This window comes from Scleropages formosus, chromosome 4, assembly GCF_900964775.1.
Source record: "Scleropages formosus chromosome 4, fSclFor1.1, whole genome shotgun sequence".
Lineage (NCBI taxonomy): Eukaryota > Metazoa > Chordata > Actinopteri > Osteoglossiformes > Osteoglossidae > Scleropages > Scleropages formosus.
In genome coordinates this window covers 9,343,070-9,365,000 of record NC_041809.1, presented here as the reverse complement: position 1 = coordinate 9,365,000, position 21,931 = coordinate 9,343,070, and the positions used below count along the sequence as shown (strand labels likewise).

The 21,931-nt window shown below is 40.6% G+C and overlaps 2 protein-coding genes across 7 annotated transcripts in view; both read right to left on the bottom strand.

Annotated features, from left to right (window-relative positions):
* herc4 (HECT and RLD domain containing E3 ubiquitin protein ligase 4) overlaps positions 1–13,642 on the bottom strand; it is a 15,079-nt gene extending 1,437 nt beyond the window's left edge. The window contains exons 1-22 of one of the 2 annotated variants that reach the window (XM_018749517.2): positions 13,229–13,642; positions 10,434–10,724; positions 9,908–10,067; positions 9,350–9,426; positions 8,925–9,146; positions 8,745–8,836; positions 8,474–8,604; positions 7,810–7,970; positions 7,653–7,726; positions 7,262–7,386; positions 6,566–6,625; positions 6,152–6,263; positions 5,250–5,439; positions 4,949–5,121; positions 4,418–4,537; positions 3,624–3,722; positions 2,764–2,931; positions 2,507–2,650; positions 2,144–2,310; positions 1,648–1,711; positions 719–801; positions 229–412 (exon numbers count right to left, since the gene is read on the bottom strand). In XM_018749517.2, the coding sequence (XP_018605033.1) occupies positions 229–412; positions 719–801; positions 1,648–1,711; positions 2,144–2,310; positions 2,507–2,650; positions 2,764–2,931; positions 3,624–3,722; positions 4,418–4,537; positions 4,949–5,121; positions 5,250–5,439; positions 6,152–6,263; positions 6,566–6,625; positions 7,262–7,386; positions 7,653–7,726; positions 7,810–7,970; positions 8,474–8,604; positions 8,745–8,836; positions 8,925–9,146; positions 9,350–9,426; positions 9,908–10,067; positions 10,434–10,659 (2,832 nt within the window). In that variant the 5' untranslated portion in view covers positions 10,660–10,724; positions 13,229–13,642. The remainder of the gene's footprint in view (positions 1–228; positions 413–718; positions 802–1,647; positions 1,712–2,143; positions 2,311–2,506; positions 2,651–2,763; positions 2,932–3,623; positions 3,723–4,417; positions 4,538–4,948; positions 5,122–5,249; positions 5,440–6,151; positions 6,264–6,565; positions 6,626–7,261; positions 7,387–7,652; positions 7,727–7,809; positions 7,971–8,473; positions 8,605–8,744; positions 8,837–8,924; positions 9,147–9,349; positions 9,427–9,907; positions 10,068–10,433; positions 10,725–13,228) is intronic. The other variant, XM_018749518.2, reaches the window with a different exon arrangement.
* Positions 13,643–17,030: 3,388 nt separating this feature from the next.
* Positions 17,031–21,931, bottom strand: part of fam135a (family with sequence similarity 135 member A) — a 31,596-nt gene continuing 26,695 nt past the window's right edge. For all 5 annotated transcript variants that reach the window (XM_018749528.2, XM_018749530.2, XM_018749531.2 and 2 more), the window contains 7 exons: positions 20,790–20,950; positions 20,353–20,444; positions 19,519–19,616; positions 19,218–19,369; positions 17,738–17,848; positions 17,519–17,632; positions 17,031–17,350 (listed from right to left, as the gene is read on the bottom strand). In XM_018749528.2, the coding sequence (XP_018605044.2) occupies positions 17,145–17,350; positions 17,519–17,632; positions 17,738–17,848; positions 19,218–19,369; positions 19,519–19,616; positions 20,353–20,444; positions 20,790–20,950 (934 nt within the window). In that variant the 3' untranslated portion in view covers positions 17,031–17,144. The remainder of the gene's footprint in view (positions 17,351–17,518; positions 17,633–17,737; positions 17,849–19,217; positions 19,370–19,518; positions 19,617–20,352; positions 20,445–20,789; positions 20,951–21,931) is intronic.

Genomic DNA, 21,931 nt, shown 5'->3' with positions numbered 1-21,931 from the left:
CCGCGACCCCGCTCGGGACAAGCGGTTATTGGAATTGGTTGGTGGTAAAAACAAATGGTTAATTTGAGATGACAACCTCAATTTTCACAATTGCATTTACATTAATGAATTTAGAGTATGATTAATAAAAAAAATTGGCTTAGTTTGCAAGAATGCATTTTGCTCATACCCATTTCAAATCTAGAATTAAAAAAAAAAAAAAAAAAAAAAAAAAAAAAAAAGCTGTACCTTTTCCAGCTCCTTCCAGTCATAGTTTGTGTTCCCAATGACCATTGCCTGGAGTTCACTGGGTTGGAAGAGCTCAAGAACTTTACCGCCGCACACTTTGTGGAAGCCAGCGTAGAATTCGTTAAACAGAGGAGCCACGGATGAATTGAAAATGTAGTCGACATATGCTGTCACAAACTCCTGCCTGAAAACATTTGGGTAGTTCTTAAGAATTTTAAAAAGTCTTTATTCCCCAATCCATAAGAGGCGGCTAATCAAACTTTAATTTACATCTTTTATATGGCTGCCTCAAAAGAACTGAGAATAAAAAGCCAATTACTTTGAACAAAGCTGTACAGTCATGGTACATATGATCAACAGCTTGTGTTTCAGTTGAACTTTGTTGTAGGAAAAGACTGATATTTCAATACATTTGCCTTACCAGACAAGACCTACAAAAACAGGCAAAAAAGGTTAGCCGAAAGACCATAATCAATTAAAAAAGGGATACCTGTTTGAATTATTAACAGTGATATGCATGCCATTCGGAACAAGTTCCAAAACTTCTGTTGTGCCAAAGTTTTCCACTGTGATCTAAGGGAAGGGGGAGAGGAAGGAGGGGCGGGAGGGGGGAAGAAGGGAAAGAGAAAAAAAAAAAAAAAAAAAAAAAAAATATTAGTGGAAACACTACAAAGGGTCTCTGGTACAGACAAAGGAAAGTGCTGTCTGCTGATGGGATATTTTTTCAGTAAGAAATAATGGAAAATGTTGACAACTGAAAAGCATTCAGACCTGTTCCAACTTTTCATCTTTGTATTGGAGGCAACTTAAACCCAAAATGCTTTTGTTTTGGTCAACTTTTAAAGATATACACTATGGATGAATAGGAAGTTTAGAAATTGACTGAACCACAAAAATCCACAATGGGTGGGGGGACTCCCACACACACACACACGACACTAATCTTTGACAAGCACAAGAATTTTGAATAAAAACTTTAAATTGAGTTAGTCCTAAATAGGGATGCAGTTTATCAACATTTATGACAAAGTGCTTTACAGGGATGCATGTTCACAAAGGAGGAGTGTATCTGCAAAACAACATGTTGGGTTTCCCATGGCAGGAACAATCTATATTACTTTCCAGTTATTCAGCCAAAGAAATGGCAAATGTAGTTCACCGAAAAATTATGAAAAGTCACCATTTTATTTCAAAGTGTTTCATAAAAACAATACTGGGGTACATCTGAAAAACTTTGTTAAACAACTATTTCTACCTCCCAATTTTTACCTTCTAAAACACCTCCAAAATCTCATTGGATGCATTAGTGTTTTGGTCAGCACTTTTAAAGTTCTGAGGGACAAGAATGTGGTAATATATACACTGAAGCATACAACATTTGAGTACTAGAAGTACCATTGCCCGGTCACTGCAACTTACTGTGAAGTTTAAACAGAACGCTTCATCCACATCTTCCGTGTAGTCTAGCAATTGCTGCAAATTTCTGACAAAAACAGATTTTAAAAATATGTCAATGGACAACACACACACCAAAAATTTTTAACATATACGCACAGATTTTAGCAACTTATTTTATCTTTGGGTGCAAAACACTCCGGTCAGCACTGCCAACTAATTTAGGAAAAGAAATAAAGCACATACAGTACCAGACAAAAGATTGAGTACTCTTGCTGGAAACTAATTTTTTGCCCACAAGGCAACTGGTTACCAATTTTTTTTTTCGGCAGGAATCGGGTAGAGTCCTTCCCAGGTCTTCTGCAGCATTTTCCAGAGATGTAGATCAAGGTTGGGTGAAGGGTTGCTTTGACTCTTCCATCCAGTTAGTATTGTCCAGGTGTACTCAAACTTCTGACTGGCCCTGTGTGTCAACTTGGCAACAGTATACTAAGCTGACTACTTAACAGCTAAGACTAACCTGCCAACCTCAGGCATGAGCTCCTTTAAGTCTTCAAGTGTTGGTTTTTTCTTCAGGAGCTTCTTGTACAGAGCTAAAGGGAAGTTGAGCTCCACAATGGTCAGGTTGTAGATGGCTAAACCACAAATGGCTCCAATCAGATGAAACAATTCAATGTCTTCAAATGTCTGACAGGAAAGAAGTTATAAAAGACAACCAACTTATGAGGTGCTCTAGTACACATTTCACAGAGAAACATACATCATTAGTGGAAGACAATGCCAAGCATGGGGTATATCAGGATAACCCGTGAATTTAGGGTTTATTGAAACTTTAGGGTAGAGAAGAACTAGAACCACAGATTGCTTTAAATCATGTTTTCACCTTGTCTGAGAACCAAATGAGTCTGGAGTCCTCGTAGTACCTAAACATGCCATACTTCGGGTCAAGAAGTTCTTTCATGATTAGCAGGAAGAACTCTTTTCGGACACCTCCTGCATCCACAGCTTCTTCCCCAACAAAAATCACCTACAGCAAACAACAGAAGTGTGCTTCATGGACAGTGGTGACCCTGGAGATTGACCAGAATACCATAAAGTGTGCACATTCAGCTGCAGAAACTGTATACTCAGGAAGTAAACCTTCAAAGGTTTCTTGTAGTCCACATTCTTGGATTTCCTCAAAACCTCCATAGTGTCCCCAACGATGTTCTCCCTCCTGACGATGAGAATCAGGCAAGGGTTAACAGACTCCACCACGGGCAGGAACAGAGAGGAGAAGTTCTGCCTCTGAGCTTGGTCAACTGCCATCTTGTAACACAAGAAAAAGATACAGTGTCACTGTTCAGTATTTCCTTGACAAAAGTCATCACTATGCACCTCACAACATTACAACAAAACAAAACTCTTAAGTTTTACATTTTTGCATGTAGCGGCTGGTGTCAACTGACTGCGGATTTAACTCTTCTGGGTTAGACCGTGTCATGTAGGACACCGGTTCCAGTGTTTCGCTTCCCCTGTTGGAAGGATCTTCAGGGAGCTGCCACATCTCGTAAAGGCTAGATGTGAACTGGGGTGTTCCACGAGGGTGGGTGTATTTATGGGTGCCCAGTAATGGTTTTTACTGATATACCACTGGCACCTTTTTACATTTATTTAGCTGATGCTTTCCTCTAAAGCCACTTACAATGTTAATCTACCTACCTACACTTATTTTACTGAAAGCTGGGTAATTTTACTGGAGCAATTTAGGGTAAGTAACTTGCTCAAGAGTATTACAACCTGAGGTGAGATTTGAACCTGGGTCCAAAGGCAGCAGCTCTAACCACTATGCTACCAGCTGTCCCCACAATTTTTATGTGGAATTTGTGTGGGGAAAAAAATGGTAGCAAAACAAATTTTTCAGACTTTTTAAAGTCTTCTGCACTTGTTAAGCAGAAGAAAATGGGTACTTTTTCCCCCCACACAGTATTCATTACCGTGGAGCAAAACATCCCCTTTACCTGCATCTGTAACACTGCATCCGTCTGAAGCAACGTTGTCTTTGCTTGGGCATCAAACACAAATGGGTATCTGCACAGAGTCACAGGAATCTCTGGCACCTGGTGAGACAAAACACTAGAAGCAAAACCTTTTCAAGATATTTCCTAACTTTAATGCATTAACAAAAAAAAAAAAAAAAAAATCTGGGGGGAAAAAGTGCAAGTTTGAAGGCTGGATTGTAAACTGTTCACTTATGAAAAATACTACTTTTTTGTAAATCTATTTACACTAAAATGTGCTACAAGGGCCAAGGTCAGAAGGAATCAGTACTAGATTTACAAGTAAAAATACTGTACAACAAATTTTATTCCATTACTAAAATACTATCTGATAAAACTCATGTCATCCAAATTAATATCCTTTTAAAATATGCAGATGCACAGGAAAATACTGTAATGTGGGCCATTTTAAAAACAAGAAAATATTCAAATATTCATCGCAGAATGAAAAAAGGGTACTGCTTTTCACAAGCATGAATATCCAGCTTCAATAACTGCTTGTCCAGGATAGGGTCATGGTGAACAGGAGCTTATATGGAAAGCATTGAGCTGAGGGAGAGTACACCCTGCACAGGATACTAGTCCATCATACGGTAGACACAGGGAAAACATTCAAACTCCAGAGACTGAGCAGGGATTGAACCCACGTCCTCTTGCACCACCCAGGCATAGTGAAGTGGCAGCACTACTCACAGTGCCATAAGCATTAATACAATCATGAAAAACAAAGTACAAGTTCCTCTCTTACAACTTACCATTGAGAACATCTGCTGCTGAATCCAGTTGATGTAGTCATTCTTGATGTCAATCAGGTCATCCAACTCATGGATGTAGAATTTATCATACTGTATAATCTGCCCCGCCTTTTCGTTTACCTGTCATGTTAATGGACAATTAGTTCCCCCCCCCTCTTCAAGATGTAATCACTGCAGTAAAAATTGCAATTTTTCCTATTGAAAGGTTACTTGCAATGGCTCTTTAACAAGTTATACTTGGGGATCTTTGTCCCTATTAGGTAGATGTTTCTGTAGGTGAGGCTATATGACAAAAATCTGTATTTTAGCATTAAAGTTTGTTACAGTGTGATGTCTGCATACCATGAAGACCACCATGGAAGCTTACAGTATAAAACACATGCACACAAAACACAGCAATTTTAAATGTGTGCCATACAAGAGCTCCAAACAAGCCAAAAAACATCTGCAGTGATCCAAAGCAATGCAAAATGTTTTTACACTCACTGCAGAAAAACAAGCCTGACATATGATGCATGTAATAAGACTCACAGTGTGTAAGATCTCCAGAAATTTCAGTGAGACGTGGAGGAAGCTCGTGAATATCCTCTGCTCTGACAATGGGATGCCCACTTTGTGCATCCTCAGCAGGCTCACCACAACATCCTTGTAGAGCTCCACAAGGCGCTGGAACACTGGTGGCTCCAGCCTTGACCACCAGTTTTCTGAAAAGCATTTCGAAAGAAACTTATAACAATTCCAACTGATGTTACATTTTCAAGTTTACAAATTCAAAATCCAGCAAGATGCTGCAGAATTTCCCAAAAGTTATAGAAATAGTGAAAGCACTCACCAAGCACCTTCAAGGGTGCCTCTTTCAGGCTGACAACAGCTTTTCCAAAAGGAATGGCTAGTGTGACAAAGCTGTTGGGGTTATTAAAAAGTGGACATTCAGGTAATGTGAGGTAAAGTCTCAGTGCTTCTATGTCAGGAGGAGAGCTGGTCAGGTTTGGAATTAAGTTTTTCTCCAAATTAGCAGCAATCTTGAAAGGGCAAAAAAGAAGAAATGGGGGTTTTAAAGAGGAGTTTTAAAGTCTGTTCTTTGTACATGTACTATTACAGGTGGTCCCTGATTTACGATGGGGTTACGTACCGCGAAACCCGGAAGTCGAAAATATTGTAAGTCAAAAATAGATTTAACACACGTAACCTACCGAACATCATAGCCTAGCATACGTGCTGGATAATTATCTTGAGTTTCTCCTCAGGAGTAATTGCCCTCCTCCTCTTCTTCTCACCATTAGCAGGAGACACAGATGGGTGTTTCTGTGACATTATGGGTGCACAAAACACAATGTAGATGCAAGGTATCCGTACAGTGATGACAGCATGACAGACTGGGAGATAGGGATTGCTGTCGCTGCCCAGAATTGTGAGAGCATCCCCCCGCATATTGCTTTCTTGGGGGGGAAAATCAAAATTTGAAGTATGGTTTCTACTGCATGTCTATCGCCATCATAAAGCCAAAAAAAAAAAAAATTTGTAAGTTGAACCATCGTAAATCAGGGACCACCTGCAATTACTACTAACAACATTTGTTACTATTAAAAGTGGCAAGAAAAATGTATCCCCTTTGATTAATTTGTCAAATGATCCTTTGTTCACTAGGAACATCTTGCTTTGGTAAAGTTAATGCCACCTTAAACACAGGTGGCAGCTAAATCAAGGTTAATAATTTTGCTATGTGGCACTTACTAGTTGTGTAACTTGTGGATATTCAGGCTGAATCAGCTTGTGAAACAAGAGTCGTGCTGAATTCATGTCCACCCCTGAGAATTTGCTGCTTGTGTTGTAATGGTCTGGATGGCTGCAGAAGACCAAAAAAAACAGTATTTTACTGTTTGTAATTCCAAAGGCATTTCAAAAATACACACAATAAACAAGAACTGCAATTATTGCTGTCTTGATCAGTATATAACTAGCTTTAGGTAATTCTACCACATAAAGTAGAAACTTAGACACTAAAACAAAAGATCAACAACAAAAAAAAAAATACTCCTGAAAATGTAGGACATTTACACCTTGCATAGTAAAAGCAATTTTTAATTTTTTAAAAAAAAAAAAAAATCCAGTGAATGTTAATACAAATGCCAAATCATATGGCATTACCTTCCACAAAGAAAGCTCCCATTAAGACAACTTGCAGAAGAAAAAAGGACATCGATTTCACTGTGGACATAAAGAGATGAGTTTCCAGCTCTTTAAAAGGGTTAGTACTGAAATGGCATAAAACAGACATATAGTGACTACAATTAAATGCATTTTAATTTGGGTCAGTCAATAACATCCTAACTGATTTCTGGCAATCTAGACATTCTGATATTCATTCATTATATACTTTCAGTGAAACAGGTTAATTCAGTTTGGATGCATATCCAAAAATCGCGATGGCGAAAATCAAATCAAAATTGCCATTACTGCTATACGGCCAGTACCACAGTAGCTAGAGCTGCTGACTTTCACTCCGAGGACACGGTCAAATCCCACCTCGAGTACCCTTGAGTGATGAAATTATCCCAAATTGCTCCAGTAAAAATTAACCAGGTGTACAAATGGGTAAACGACTCAGTAGCTTAACACTGTACATACCTCTGAAGAAAAGTGTCAACTAAACTAATGGAAGTAAATGTACTAGTCATAAAAAAATATGTTCAGTACTGCAATGTATTGAGCACCATTCCCAAAAGCTGTCTAAGGGCACCTATGTTAAGAGTAACCGCAAGAAAGCACAAAAGTACACAAGAGGCTGAACAAAAAACACAAAGAATAAAATTAAATAAGGGAAAGAAGAAAGACAACACGTACTTGACAATCTCTGTAGAGAGTCGTCCTTGTCCATGACTCAACCATCTCTCAATAACATCTGTGTTCAGTGTGAAAATATCTTTGCCAGGAGGCGGTATTCGGAAGTCATCTGGAGGCACAGCATTCTGTGGGATGGGTGAGGAAGTGTTACTGATATAATTACGCAAACAAATTTAATACACTGACATTCAGAGGAGGAAGAACTTTTCAGCTCATTTAATTTTGCAGTAATAAACAGGGCCACTCCAGTTTATGCATACCCAACACAATTTACAAAAACATATATTTCATTTTAGACTTCAAGTCACCTCTAAAAGCCCTACTCTGCAATAAAACATGATCTGAGAATCCAGTGTTTCAAGCTTTCATTACTGTTAAACTGAAGTCTTACCTCTGGAGTTGAGAAATGGGCAAAACTCTGGTCACCACCGGCATATATTCTTCTCACACAACACTGTTGAGCATCTACAATAAGAATCACAATTTTAAGGCAAAGCTCAGACAAAAAAAAGCACAGCAAAACCATTGGAAACATAAGCAGTACGGACCTATTTCAGCAGGACACACGTCACTGTACAGAACCCAGTTGCCTTTCACCGGAGCAGGGCTCTTCCTGTTGCATGTGGACCGAGTGCCAAGTTGTCCGTTTCCACCGAGTCCAAAGGAATCGATTTTCCCAGTGGAAGCAATGAAGGCCAAAGTGTGTTGCCTTGTTGGATGTGAAAATAGACATAAAAGGGGGTTAAAATAAACAGGATAATATAACCCTTGGTGCACAGAGTACCAGTACCAAAAATGAGTACATTTGCTGGTAACTAGTCCCCCCAACCCCTCCATGAGGTCTTTTTTCATATGTCTAAGCAGGGATTCAGGCAACACTATTCCCAGGTCTTCAACAGTAATTCCACAGGGCACAGGCAAGTTGCTCTGCTTTTACTCTTCCGTCCACTTTATCCTGTAATATTACTGCCTAGGTTATCCACATGTACTCAAAAATTTGATTGGTTCGGTACGTATTCCATAAGCTCCAAATCAAAAGAAACTAAGGCATTTTGCACTGACTGCCCCACTAAAAATAGTAACTGTACTCATATATGCAGTATTTCACATGTAACTGTTATTACGAGACCTGCTAAAACCACATGCTGCGAGTCATTCAAGATTGTATTTAAGGTCCAGAAATACTTGAGCCATCAGCGTGGTGGTACTCACCGGCCACAAGCGATCTGTGTGACTACATTGCCCATGAGCTCAAAAACTTTCCTGGGGTTTATTTCATGGTTTGTAGTGTTGTGCCCAAGCTGACCGTAACCTCCAGCTCCAAAGGTAAAGACACCACCCTCCTGTGATAATGCACAGGCTTCACATTTTAACTATATAAATTGTTACACACTTTCCTTTATTCATAGCAGCAAACATTCTTGTACAATTATCTAATGCACAACCACCAACAAAACACTCCGAAAATGACAAATAAGTATACCTTTGTTAATGCAGCTGTATGATCTTCTCCACAGGAGATGTACACGACCCTTTGAGACCTCAGGGATTTCAGTAAGGTAGGGAAATATCGGTCTAGAAGAGAAAACTTTGGTAAAAGACGAAGTTGCTGCAATGTTGACCGTACACTGTGTTAGAGGTGGGCTGCTGCAGCTGTGATTACCATTGGTGTCATTGAGGCCCAACTGGCCAAACTTGTTGCGGCCCCACCCAAACACCGCTCCGGACATGGTGAGGGCAAAGCTGTGGGCACCACCTGTCGAGATCTGCACAAAAGGAATCCCCTGCAGAGATTGGATGACCTTCGGAGAGAAGACATTTTTGCAGTCGTTTCCAAGGCCGAGCTGTCCGTGTTTATTCTGTCCCCAGGAAAAGACGCTACCTCCTAAGCAACGACATGAAAATACGAGGGGTTAAAAAACCTTAAACTGAAAATGATCCCAACAATCAGTTACCTAAAGCCTGATCTATCACCTTGCATTTTAATAGTGATTAATATAAACTTATTTACCGTAGATTCCGACGAACATTTTTTCATATATAGAAGGAACTATACAATAAATTAAATCATGCTAATGAAGCACTCACCTCTGGACAGTGCATGGGAGTGCCGGTATCCACAGGCCACCTGTACAATCTGAACTTCTGATAAGCTCTTGATATTTCTAGAGTCAATGAGGTTTGGGGGGGGGGAGAGAGTGGTATCAGCTACTGTGGTTTATAAATGCATTTAAATTCTGCCACTGGGGAACTATGCCCTTATAAATTTGGTTATGGACATTTAATGGACCAAAAAAAAAAAAAAAAAAAACCCCCCCAAAAAAACCGCAAACACACTAAGACATCTGCTCTGGAACTAAACATCTTAGTCGCAATGTTGGGTTTAAACAGATTTTGAAGAGAACTGGCAGCCAGGTATATTACATATATCATCAGCAATTCTGAATGTCAAGTTAAGCTAGCCGGTGCTCGCCCGCAGAATAACTACCCCACTGAACGCAGAGTTTTAAATTCTCAACACCTAACAAAGTAGGAAAATTTATAATTTTATATTACATGATAATAAATTGATAAACATTAATTATGGACATTCATTCATGTTGTATTTCAACCCCGAGGATGGCAGAATGAGATGTGAAACTGTACCTGGGAACACGGGTGCACTCCTCCGCCATGGGCAGGCCCAGCTGTCCATCAGAGGTCATACCCCAGGCAAACACCTGACCCTTGTCATTCAGGGCCAGGGTGTGGGCCTCCCCGCAACACACAGCCACAATATTCTGAGCGTCCAGGGCAGTGACTTGTTCTGCGGAAAGAAGCCAGGCACGTTGGCCGTAATGCAGCAGGAATATTTCATACTGCTAACAAAACAGCAGGCAAAAATCATAAGAGTAAATTCAAGCACATCTTTCCATGCAAGTTTTGAGGAGGGGGTTGGGGGGAACCAAACCAAAACTGAATTATTTTACTGAAAAAACTGTGTGTTTAAGAAAGTAACCCAGTTAACTAAGTCATCTTTGTGAAAGACTCCACTTACGAAGAATAGTAATATGACAGAAGTGACAATAAAACCTATTTGCCACAGTTTTGAGTAAATCTGAGAGGGGTCTTGCCATCAGATATGCCAATTTCAAACAAAGGAATCTGCCAAAGTGGAATTTCTGCAAGATACCTGGTTTCTTCCTTGACTTGTCATGCCCTAACTGGCCGAGGTCATTGCAACCACAGGTGTACACCGTGCCGTCGTTCAGCAAGAAGGCTGTGTGGCGGTGGCCGCAGCCCACATCCAGCACCTTCTTTCCGCGGAAGAACTCGCAGTTCCGTGGCTCCAGCACAATCTCCTCATCGATGCCGCCCAGGCCAAGCTGGCCGAAGGAAGCATTCCCCCAGCACAACATGGCCACAAGCTTCGCCCTGGAAGCTTCCGTTCTCCCAGCGTGAAGCGTTTAGATTCTGAGAAGCCCTGAAAAATATTTAATATATCCAAGACCAGATTTCAGAGCATTTTTGATAAATGCCCTGTTGGCACTTCTAACATAAAGCAAAGAAAGGAAAAGGAAGAAATGTAGTAAAAGAATTTGAAAGAAAAAGACAAAAAACCCCCCAATGCCGGTCCCCTACTTTTGAACTCGATTGGGACCAAGAGTTAGTTACTGAATAAGTCAAAGTTCAATACGACACAGGGGGAAGCCAGGGGCTCGCGATCAATTCTATACGCAGTTTCTGGTGTAACGCGGCTCCTAAATGAATAAATGTACAAAAGCGGCATCAACGGTGGTGTTGGACTAAGTGACTGTTTCAAGAAACATCAGCTCCCTTGCGTCTGTTGTTGATGCACCTTTGTTTACTTTGAGCCGCACATCTCTTTGGAGGAAAGTGCCCGCTAAATGTACAAATCTAACCTAAATGCGAGAGGCAACAGCGGGGCTTTTTGGATGGGAGCAGAGTCCCACAACAAATTGCTGAACATTCTTGGTGAGGCGAAAGAAGGCCCCTCCGTTCCTCTGGTGAGCCGGGATGCCTCACGCACACACTTGTCCACGGCGAGGCCCCTGGCAGGAGTATTTTCAGCACTTCGTAATGAAGAAAGGCCAACAAAGAGCTACAACAGACTGTGTGCTCACCAGCAGCTCAGGCAAAATTCACTACCACAAAAAACGAGCATAATAATCTGAAACAAAAGCATAATTACAAGACTTTAAAAAACATATAAGTTGTGTTGTTTACTTTGAAACACAGGGCATCAAACTAGGTCAGGTAGGGCCGGATATTACACATGGAGAAAAGAGACCAAATTTAAAATGATGGATATCTTGATTATAATAATTTGTAAGCAGCATAGAAGTGAAAAATAAAAGAGTATTTCTATTCTGTCCTGCTGCTGCTTTATTTATTTATTTTTTTTTGGATCTTCACGAATAGCACTGATAGGTGTAACACTTAAAACACTAATTAATAACTCAAAGTCTGGCATGAAGTACAACACACAGGCCAACATGTAGGCATGTACAAAAAATACGTTCTCGGAAAGCTTGTTTACAGTCAATATTAGTACGTTTCTCAAAATGTCTTGTAAAGCATCGCACGATAACTCCGAAGACGGTATTCAGCCTCAGGTGTGAGCTGCGCGCGGTTCAAGAGCGCGGCGGACTAATGCGAAATAGTTCGGGAAACGTCCGCAACGCGCTCTCGCGCCGCAGCCCTCGCGGGCGCGTTCCCGGCGTTGGGCTTCGCCTCAACGCTTTCGACTCAGTCGCGAGCTACCCTACTGCCCTCTGAGCGGAGTTCTCTCCGGGGTCGCAGGTTAGAGAAACGGCTCCGCGACGAGTCTCCTGGGTCTGCCGCACACCTCGGGAATGGTCAGACAAACAGGATTATAGAAACAAACACCCCCCCTCGAGAGAAAAAAAAAATAAAAATTTTTTTTATATATATATTTTGGTTAGGAGAAAAGCTACAAGACCGTCACTGAGGAGCGACGGAATTTCTGCGAGTACAAGCACTGCAGTGAAGCGACGGCTTGCCTTGTACACACAATTATTGATTCTTTAATTAAAAGTTATTATTCGTATTATTAATAATAATGAATGAGGGCATTATCGTGAAAAGCCAGGTGAGCTGGGGAGTCGACACAACACAGAACAGCTGAGCTGTGAGGTACCGAACCGTCGAACCAACCCAGCGACGTGGGATTTGCTGTGACAAATGTCTTTTGTGAAGACATGCAGCCCTGTGCTGCGGTGCGCCATACGAACAGACGAAAACGCTTTTATTAACAAATAAACACGCACACACGGTTTCACCGAACACGACGTTCGCTTGCACTGCTCGTGTGAGGCGAGGGAAACACACACACCCGCCCGCCCGGTCGCCGTAAGCGCTCGGCTCGCGCCTGAAGAACTAAAGTAATTGCAGTCCGAGAGAATTGAAGCGACCAAATGGCAAATCAACGACGGTAAATAAATATCTTGCTAGCCTTTAACGCATCTGTTTGTCTACCAGTCTACTCTCTAGGCCTTCCAGTCAGCGTGTGGGGACACTCTGACTCTGGATGTCAGCAACAGACAATTTCAAAATTTCGCAGCAGCGTGTTATGCTCCTCAATAACTTGGCTAATATTCATTCGCAGTCGAGCGTGTGGAGGACCACATATTTGATTTCTGTGTGGCGTAAGCGCCGCACTGTCGTGTCGTGACGGACGTAAGTTAAACCAGTACTGACAGCGGCTTAAGCTTTTATTGAAGAACAGGACAATGAATGACATGATGATGATCTAGCATGGCGAGCTGTGTGTGTGTGTAGTGACAGCTTTCGGGAAATCTGAGAAATTAATTTGCCCCAACAATACCCCCAACTACTACGTCAGTCCCACAATTCAACGTCGTGGGCACGTGGCGTGGGAAACTTGAATTCAGGCACCTTAAGCTGTCAAAATAAGCACACAAACACATCATCACGCTTACCTACCTGTTGCGTAGGCTAGCTACTAGCGACTGTGCTCAGTGCAAACGGCAGTTTTGATGTATTTGAGCCCAATCCGGCGATTGTCTCTCAGTGTCCATGCATGGGATATCACGAGGGAAACGGTGGGCAAGTTTAACCGAGGTAGCGCGAGGCTGCCAGCTATCTAAGTATCTTACAAATAGAAAAGTACTCCCCACTGCAGCTACCTAACGAAAGAAAACTTCCCGCACATTCCACGACGTTCCAGTTGCTCTTTAGACTTAGTGTTCCGGACGCGATTGCGTCACTCCGTAACCCACCTTCCAAGCGTTCAGCGCGAGACGAGCGCGTTTACTGTGCCGCCCGCCTTAGTCTCGTATGTTCTAGACTTCTCTGTGGCGCTGACGGGCCGCTATCTCACTCGACAGACACTCACAAAGGAACACTTCCGCAAAGCGTTTACGAGCACGTTACGTCAACGTCGAGGCGCCACGTGACCGGTACCCCGGAAGCTTTTGGGGGGGAAGGGTATACAGCATTACGAAATCACTCAACGAAGAGATGGTAGTTTGTTGGGAAAATGAAAAGCAGTTCATTGGCGGCATTTAAGAAATCACGGTTTGACAACTTCAGAACAGGTCTCTTTATTTGGAAAACGTTTAAAAATGAGCAGCATTGCAAAACTGCATTTTTCCCCATACGAAGGCATCAAAACCTGAGCGCTGACGTTAGTCACGCTCTTCAATTTTGTAGTTTTATAATTTACTTGCTTGGTTATGTGAAAACAGCTTTTCTGAAATGTTGCTTGAAAACGTACAGAAACCGAGTGTGTCTTGCAGTGTGGTTTTCTGTACTTGTTGTGTACTAAGAAACACCAACAAAGACGTAGCTACTGGAACGTGGAATAAAAGCAGTTGACATGTTAATTATATAAACTTCAACAGTTCAATTATTTTAATAAAGATGACGTACAAAATACAATTATTAAAGTTATCGGTCTTTTACCATCATATGAAAATCTAAATTTTTGTGTTGGGGAGAAACAGGTGATATAAGATTATGCCAGTCAGAAAATCAGAATTGACTGAACAATTTATGAAGTAACTTTCTATTGACCAAATCCAATCAATCAGTCATATGGGGATGATTGTTAAATTACATTAGCTTGTATGGCAGAGTGCAAGGGGGGGGGGAGTATATTCACTGGCTCCTCAGATTAGAAACAATTCAGACTGAAAGTATGTTTATAATTTGATCTGGTCGTAGTTTCTTCTACCACAGTCAAAAATACAGATTTTGATATTTAGGGGTTAGGTTCTCTCAGATAGGGGTGCAGTGGTGCAGCGGGTTTGGCCTGTGCCTGCTCTCTGGTGGGTCTGGGGTTTGAGTCCCACTTAGGCTGCCTTGCAACAGACTGGCATCCCGTCCAGGGTGTGTCTCCTCCCCCTCCAGCCTTACGCCCTGAGTTGGTGGGTTAGGCTCCGGTTCACTGTGACCCCACTTGGGACAAGCTGTTTCAGCCAGTGTGTGTGTATGTGTATATATCTGAGAGAAAAAAAAAAAAAAAAAAAAACACATACACCGCAGGACTCGAACTCCAGACCCGCCAAGCCCGATGCACCACTGCAACCCCCCCCCCCGATATAACTGTACTTTAAATTTTATTAGCTCTAGGCTACATGAGAAACTCAGACAATTGTATTGCAAAGTTTATAATGGTTTTAAAATTAGTGTTGCCACAAACTCCTGATGTGGAGAAAAGCATCTGCTAAATAAATAAAATGTAAATGTCAACCAATAAAGTAAAATCAAATGGTTGCAAGTTTTATAAAAGTGACCTACAAATCTACAGCAAGCACAATATGGATTGTGAAAAGTGAATACATAGGTGACCTTGCACATACAGCTATGACTGGGATCTATGAACCTTGGTATTAACCAGTGGAATCTTGATTCAGGATTTCATTTACAGGATTTTATTTTTTTTTTTTTAAATAATTACAAGATGTATAACTATGAACATGCAATATTTCATACAACATACACAAAGGGTAGTGTTCATGACATTTCATATTTGTGTAAAAATATTGGATGTGCATTTTATTTTCCATGGGATGCTTTGATACAGTTCAGTACAATTTTTAGGGGCTTGTTTAAGTAAAAATGTGCAAACAACATGTTCAACAGTTAAGATGCTAAATGTGATAATATTCAAGGCCTCATTCATCCAGACAGATGGAGAGGAAAAGCTAATCTAACCCACAAATGTTCAACTCTGTCTTATGAGGAGAAGCTAAGTGGTATGGACAGAACTGAGATTTACTTAGGCTGAACACTTCGTAAATATTTTGTGGGTCCCCTACTTACAGACTTGAGTCACCAACTTTTTACTTTTACGAACTTTAAGGTTTTACTATTTTTCCCATTACAATTCAAAGTGTGGGACCAGACCTATACCTGTTTCACTGACTGATAGCAACTGCAAATAGTAAGTATTGCCTGCACTGTTCATGAACACCCAGCTCCTGCTCTGACCAGGGTTCTGTGTTTTTTCTTATTAACAAAAATCATAACTGCTCCCAAGGGACTCAATCTGCAAGCGCGTACTGAGTGGTTCACCAGAGAGGGGTTGTCTGTCAGCCTGGTCTCCATGAGCTGCTCAGTGGAAGAGAGAGGGAGTCTGCTACTCTATTCATGGTGAATGCAGAGCTCTCATGTTATTGACTTGTACATTTACTCATTTAGGAGACACTTTTCTCCAAAGACAGACAGATCACTTGGCAAATAGAGGATTTCACCAAAAGGCAAAGATATGAATACACACATGCAAAGTCTCAGTTCATACCACCATTTTTGCTGCCACACATCACAGAAATAGCTGCATTAGAATTACAACAGAATAAGATTACAGAATTGATGAGATGCCCCTGGACCACTCCTTGTTACATCTGACTAATGAACTTTGAGTGACAAGCTCAAATTCATAACTAGGGGACCCACCATGTTAAATGTTGGAATAAAGTTTTGGCCCAAAACACAAATACACGTATACAGTACAAGAATGGGAATGAAAGCAAAGTGGGTGGCATGATGTCAACTGCAAGTTAAACCAGAAAAAAAAAATTGCCCATTATACCCCAATAATTTCCTTTTAGAAATAAGGAAATTTATAACAATCATTGTAGATTTAAGTTTGTTATGCTAATTCTGATTACTCTCAACCTGAACCCTTTAAATTTATTTTTTTAAAAGATGAGTTTCTACCAGTGAATGCCCCTGACAACTGAAGGTTAATACTTGCATTAACTTATGACAGAAATGACTTAGGAGCTAAGTCACATCCAAGGCAATCTTATCTGAACTACAATCGAAAATGTCTTCTGATATATTACTACAAGCCTTTATCTTTGTAACAATTAAAAAACCCATTTGTAGAAAAATTCATGTAGCAAAAATTATTTTTGTAGAAATTTTATCCCCACAGATAAAATGACACTAATCCCAAGACAGTTTGGAAGGGGGGGAAAATCTAGAGAGGAAAAATACATGTTTTGAGATGAGTTAGCTGAATGATTTGTGACTTGTTCAGCTCAAATAACTTTTAGCAGCTGTGTTTCCAGTTTAATATAATTGTTTCATTTAATGAAACAGGGAACCATTAGTCTGTATAAGTTAAAATGATCACAAGCAAATCAAACCTTACTAGCCTGACTGCTTATAAAATATAAATTAAAAAAAGGCAGTTAAAAAAAGTAAAAATGAGAACTGCACATCTACAAGTAATCTTAAGGAAAACAAAACTGCTATAAACAGATTCTTATGCTTCCCATATAAAAGTATAAATATTTAAAACTAAATCAGATACAATATTGACAATTGTGTTTGAATGTAATGAGGTAATAGCGCCATGTTTCCCCATCCTACCCATCAGTCACTCCAGCTACTTAAAATATTTAAGGCCGGCCACTAGGAAGAACTTCTCCAAGAAGATTTCAGAGTCGAGGACAGCAATGTGTGCCGCCCTGCCAATGAGCGAGTTGGCGGTATTTGGCAGAGCATGGATGACATCATAGCGAACCAGATTACAGTCTTTGTTCTGCAGGACCGGTAGCAGTAGGTTTTCAATCATCTCTTTGTACACTGGACCTGAAGGTTAAAGAATTGAGAAGCAGTTTAAGAAAAAAGTACAGATTATACAGCGTAGTGAAAAAGATGTGTGTACATTTGTGATGAGTAACAAAAGACTGGTACATATGTTGAACGACACTTGGCTGGATACTTGATAGGCACAGTAAAGCATCAATTACACATCACCTGACTGCTTGTCCTTTAAGGCTATTTTGCACATCTCAATGCGGGCAGAATGATAAGGAACATAGCGGTCCTGCAGTGATCCCACCAACACCACATTCTTGAAGAACTGAAGGCCTGAAAAAGTCAACACAGGACTTCTGTTTTTATGTCCATTCCCTCCACCCTCTTTTGACTGCACCATTTTATCTGTCACATACTGGTGATAAACTCATAACTGACCTGCTTTTTGACTCAGCTTGTACAAAAAGGTTTGGCGAGGGTCAGAGTGATCACGGCAGGTGAGCTGTAACAGGGATCCAGACTTCTTCCATTTCTGCATGAACCACAGACCTAGGCAAAGGAGAAAAGCAGTTATTTGGAAGTAGAAAGAGGGCACTGATATCATCATATACCTGTAGCCCTGTAGAGTTGTTGCTATTCTTCAAACAGAGTGGGGTTTTCAGCTTAAAGACTATTTAAAATTGTATCAAAGAGGACTAAAATTCATATTGCAAACTGCACAGGAGGAGAGGTGGGAGGCATGGTGGTGCAGCAGATGGCGCTGATGGCTCACATCTTCTGGATTGTTCGTCAGAATCTGACGTCAGTGTGTGGAGCTTCCACGTTCTACCTACATTTGCATGGGTTTCCTCTTCCAGTATCAAGACACATTTCAAGTGAACAGGATCAAATTGCTCACTGTGTGTGTGTTGATTGTTCTGTTGCATTGAAGGACAGAACAGATGGTGGCTTAGTACTGTGTATGTAGCATTGTACAGTTTTATGCAAGTGTTTGAGGACTCCTGGCCACATTTCACTTACAAAATTAAAGCAGCAAACAACTTTATATTTACATTTATTCATTTAGCAGACGCTTTTGTCCAAAGCAGCGTACATCTCAGCAAAAGTACAATTTGTGCATTACATTAAGAGAAAGAGACATGGCTGCAGACACGTGACTCAAGTAAACCTAGTTTGTTTACATTTTTAGTTTTAAAAAATTGCAAATGTTATTGCACTTTTTATTTCATGAACTTTAAAACATAGGAACAAAGAAAATAGTAATTGTGGCATGTGCAAAAGTTCAGACACCAATCCAATTGTCCAGTGATAAAGATGTTTCTTGCAAGGTCCCTGACCCCAATAACCTCATTAGGCCTTAACAGCCATTAGGAGTTGTCACCTGTTGACACCTGCAGAGCTTTCACTCAACAACCATGGGCTCCTCTAAGCAACTGAGTGAGGATCTGAAATGAAGCTAACTGATGCCTATAAAGCAGGGGAAAGCTATAAAAAGATTGCAAATGCTTCCAACTTGCAATTTACACTGTCTGTAATGTCATCAAGAAATGGCAGTTAAAGGAAACTCTGGAAGTCAAGGAAGGATCTGAAAAACCAAGAAAACTGAGAAGACTGCTTGTACATTAATTTGATTGCTTGTACCGTTTCCTGCAGCAGTTGTTTACTACTTGTCACTTATAAACAAGTTAACTAAATATGTAATAAGGCCTGTCACCTTTGCAAAAGTCAGGTGTGTGTTAAGAATATAGAGTGCCATTACTGACCTAATCAACACCCAATTTAATACTAATAATTAAAAAAACCTACAAGGCTGAATATGTATCACATCTACACTGCTTATTTCTTTTTAATGGGCAAATGAAGCAAAGATCCTCTGTTCTCAAAGAAAAAAAAAACAAACACTCTGTAAGAGGCTTACCAGTGTTCACCAAGGCAGAGCTGTTGTATAGTGTCCCAAGGTGGGGTCCAGACAGGGACAGGAAGGTGTGCAGCTTGCTCAGGTAGTACTTGAACCTGGGCCTTGTCAGCACCGATCGAACAATCAGATTGCCCAATGAGTGCCCCACAAAGCTGTGGGAAGAAACAAAAGTTTCACCTGAATTATTGTCATATTTCAAATGAATTCCATCCCCTGAATGTGTATAAACCATCTGAGGTCACAGCACACAACCACACACTAATGACAGATTGTGTCTTATAGAAGTAGTAATGATACTTGCCTGATCTTTGAGACAGTAAGGTTGTATATCTGGATGTACTGAACAATTTCATCTAGCAGTCTGTCTGTCATAGAGTCAAAGTCCACAAAGGTGTCATTCTGTAGAATGAAAAAAGGAAATCCATTTTAAAAATGAAAGTGAATTATTTTGGTCAACAACCCTACAACACTATTAGTTTTATATTGAAAATAATTCAGTTAGTGAAACTTAGCTCCTTTACTTTTGTACACAACTTTTTTGTGATTAATCAGTGTGAAATACTATCAGTTTTCCTATAAAATAACAGTTGCATCCTGTGAAACACAGCATTATGCAAGGTCTAATAAATGTTTCAGTATAGTGAAATGGAGTTGGGCCAGAGCACATTATATACAGTAATCTTGTAGTGTTTTAAGTACTTGAACCACTACAACTTTACATTCTTAGGGTTAGGGCATGCTATGTTTAATTTTCACCTACTATAGTACACTTAAACAGTAAATGCAAAAAAGTGTGGTGGAGCTAGAATTTTTGGTATGGGATCTATTCCAAATCCGCACTTGCAAAAAGTTTGCATTATGCACACTCTATTCGTTAATTCCAAGTTGTGTAAACCAAAATGCATTATACATTTAGCCAACGGTTTTCTCCAAAGCAGCTTACAAACATTTACACAGCTGGGTAATTTAGGGTAAATACTTTGCGCAAGGGTACTATGGCTGGGATTCAAACCTGCAACCTCTGAGTCCAAAGGCAGAGGCTCTAACCACTACACTACCAAGTGCCCCATTACAACAGAACTATAACATTTCAAAGGACTTTAAGCTGAATCAACAATACAGGGAGCTTTTGTACCTGGTTGCGCTCTGACATCAGAAAGTCAATACGAGCACCAGGCAATCCCAGCTCCAAATACGTCTTCACTAGCCTTAGGTCAGCACTGTTTCCTGTAGTATGGGGGAGAATCCAGAAATACTTGCATGTTAGTAACACAGCTCAGAATAGCATGACTAGACAGTCGGCTGTCAGTTTCTACGTGTTGAGACTAAAGAACAAACTTTCTGTGCAAATTCAGTCATATATAAAACAGATGTGATTAAATTGGCCTATTCACGAGTAGGGTTTCATAGATTCTCCTGTACTCATTTTGGTGTATTACGGTTTGTTGAGAGAAGCAAACAATAACTGAACATGTAACCCAAGTCTTTTACTAAGGCAGAAGGATGAAAAACCCAAGTTACTTGGGCTTCCTGACCAGTTTTCATTGGACTCATAACTGATTAAAACCTTACCATCAAGGCCATGGACACACACAATGAGATGGATGCCCTCTTCAGAGTTCTCATCTTCTTCCATGCTGAAGTAAGGAACACTTGATGCTAAGTCTGGAACCTCACTGTACAGAAATCCTGGTAGCTTTAACTTCTTGAAGTCTTCTTTAGCCTGGAGGAAACTAAGGAACAACAAAATAATTGAGACAGCAGTAGCTGAGATATGTAAATACACAGGCAAAGCAGCACAAGTTCACAGTACTAGGTATTGCCCTGAAAATGGCAGAACTCCTAAGGGTTTAAAATGAACTGACAGCAGGCCTTGATGATTCATGTGTAAGGCTTATCCAGGCTTGAAGAGAGTTTGTTAGGAAGAATAAAGTATGTGAAGTAGGTGGGGAACCCTGGATGTCTGAAGGAGGACAGGAAAAACCAGAAGATGCCCATTTACAAAGGGAGCCTACTTTTCATTGCAAGGTTTTGTTCCAAGATAAAAACTTGGAAGTAAGGTTTAGGTACCGAATATTCCCTAATTAACACCCCCAGGGGCGTTACATTTTGAGAAGGGGGGGGGGGGGGGTGTTGTTAAATACAGGTCAAAAATCAGTAAAAATCAGTCTTCAGTTTTGGTTCTGTACAGTAACATATTTCCAAATCACTTTATTAGAGCATGTATGGCAAAAGTCTTATTCCTGTGATGCCTGAAGCCTTTCATCTAAGCTGCAAGTCATTGAAACTTGTGCTTGCTAGAAAAATTAGATACCCAGTGGCGTGATTGTATGTATGTGCAGAGCTGGCCAGAAATCATGGGCAAACGAGCAAAGTATTTTGTTTTGGCTGTCTAAACTATGGGGCCGGAATAACACCCACAGACGCATGTTTGTATGGGATGCTTTTAGAGCCCACTTGACCCCAGCAGTAAAGGACTTTGTTCGTAAAACATGCAACATGGACATAATACCGGGAGGTTGCACGTCAAAGTTGCAGCCTGCAGATGTATCTTGGAACAGGCCGTTCAAAGTGAAAATGAGCAAACTGTACGATCAGTGGTTGGTTGAGGGAACCGTTTAAAAAATAAAAATAAAAAAAAAAAAAAAGCCAAGGGTAACCGCAAGCCGCCCACAAAACTGCTAATACTACAATGGATAAAGGAATCCTGGGCA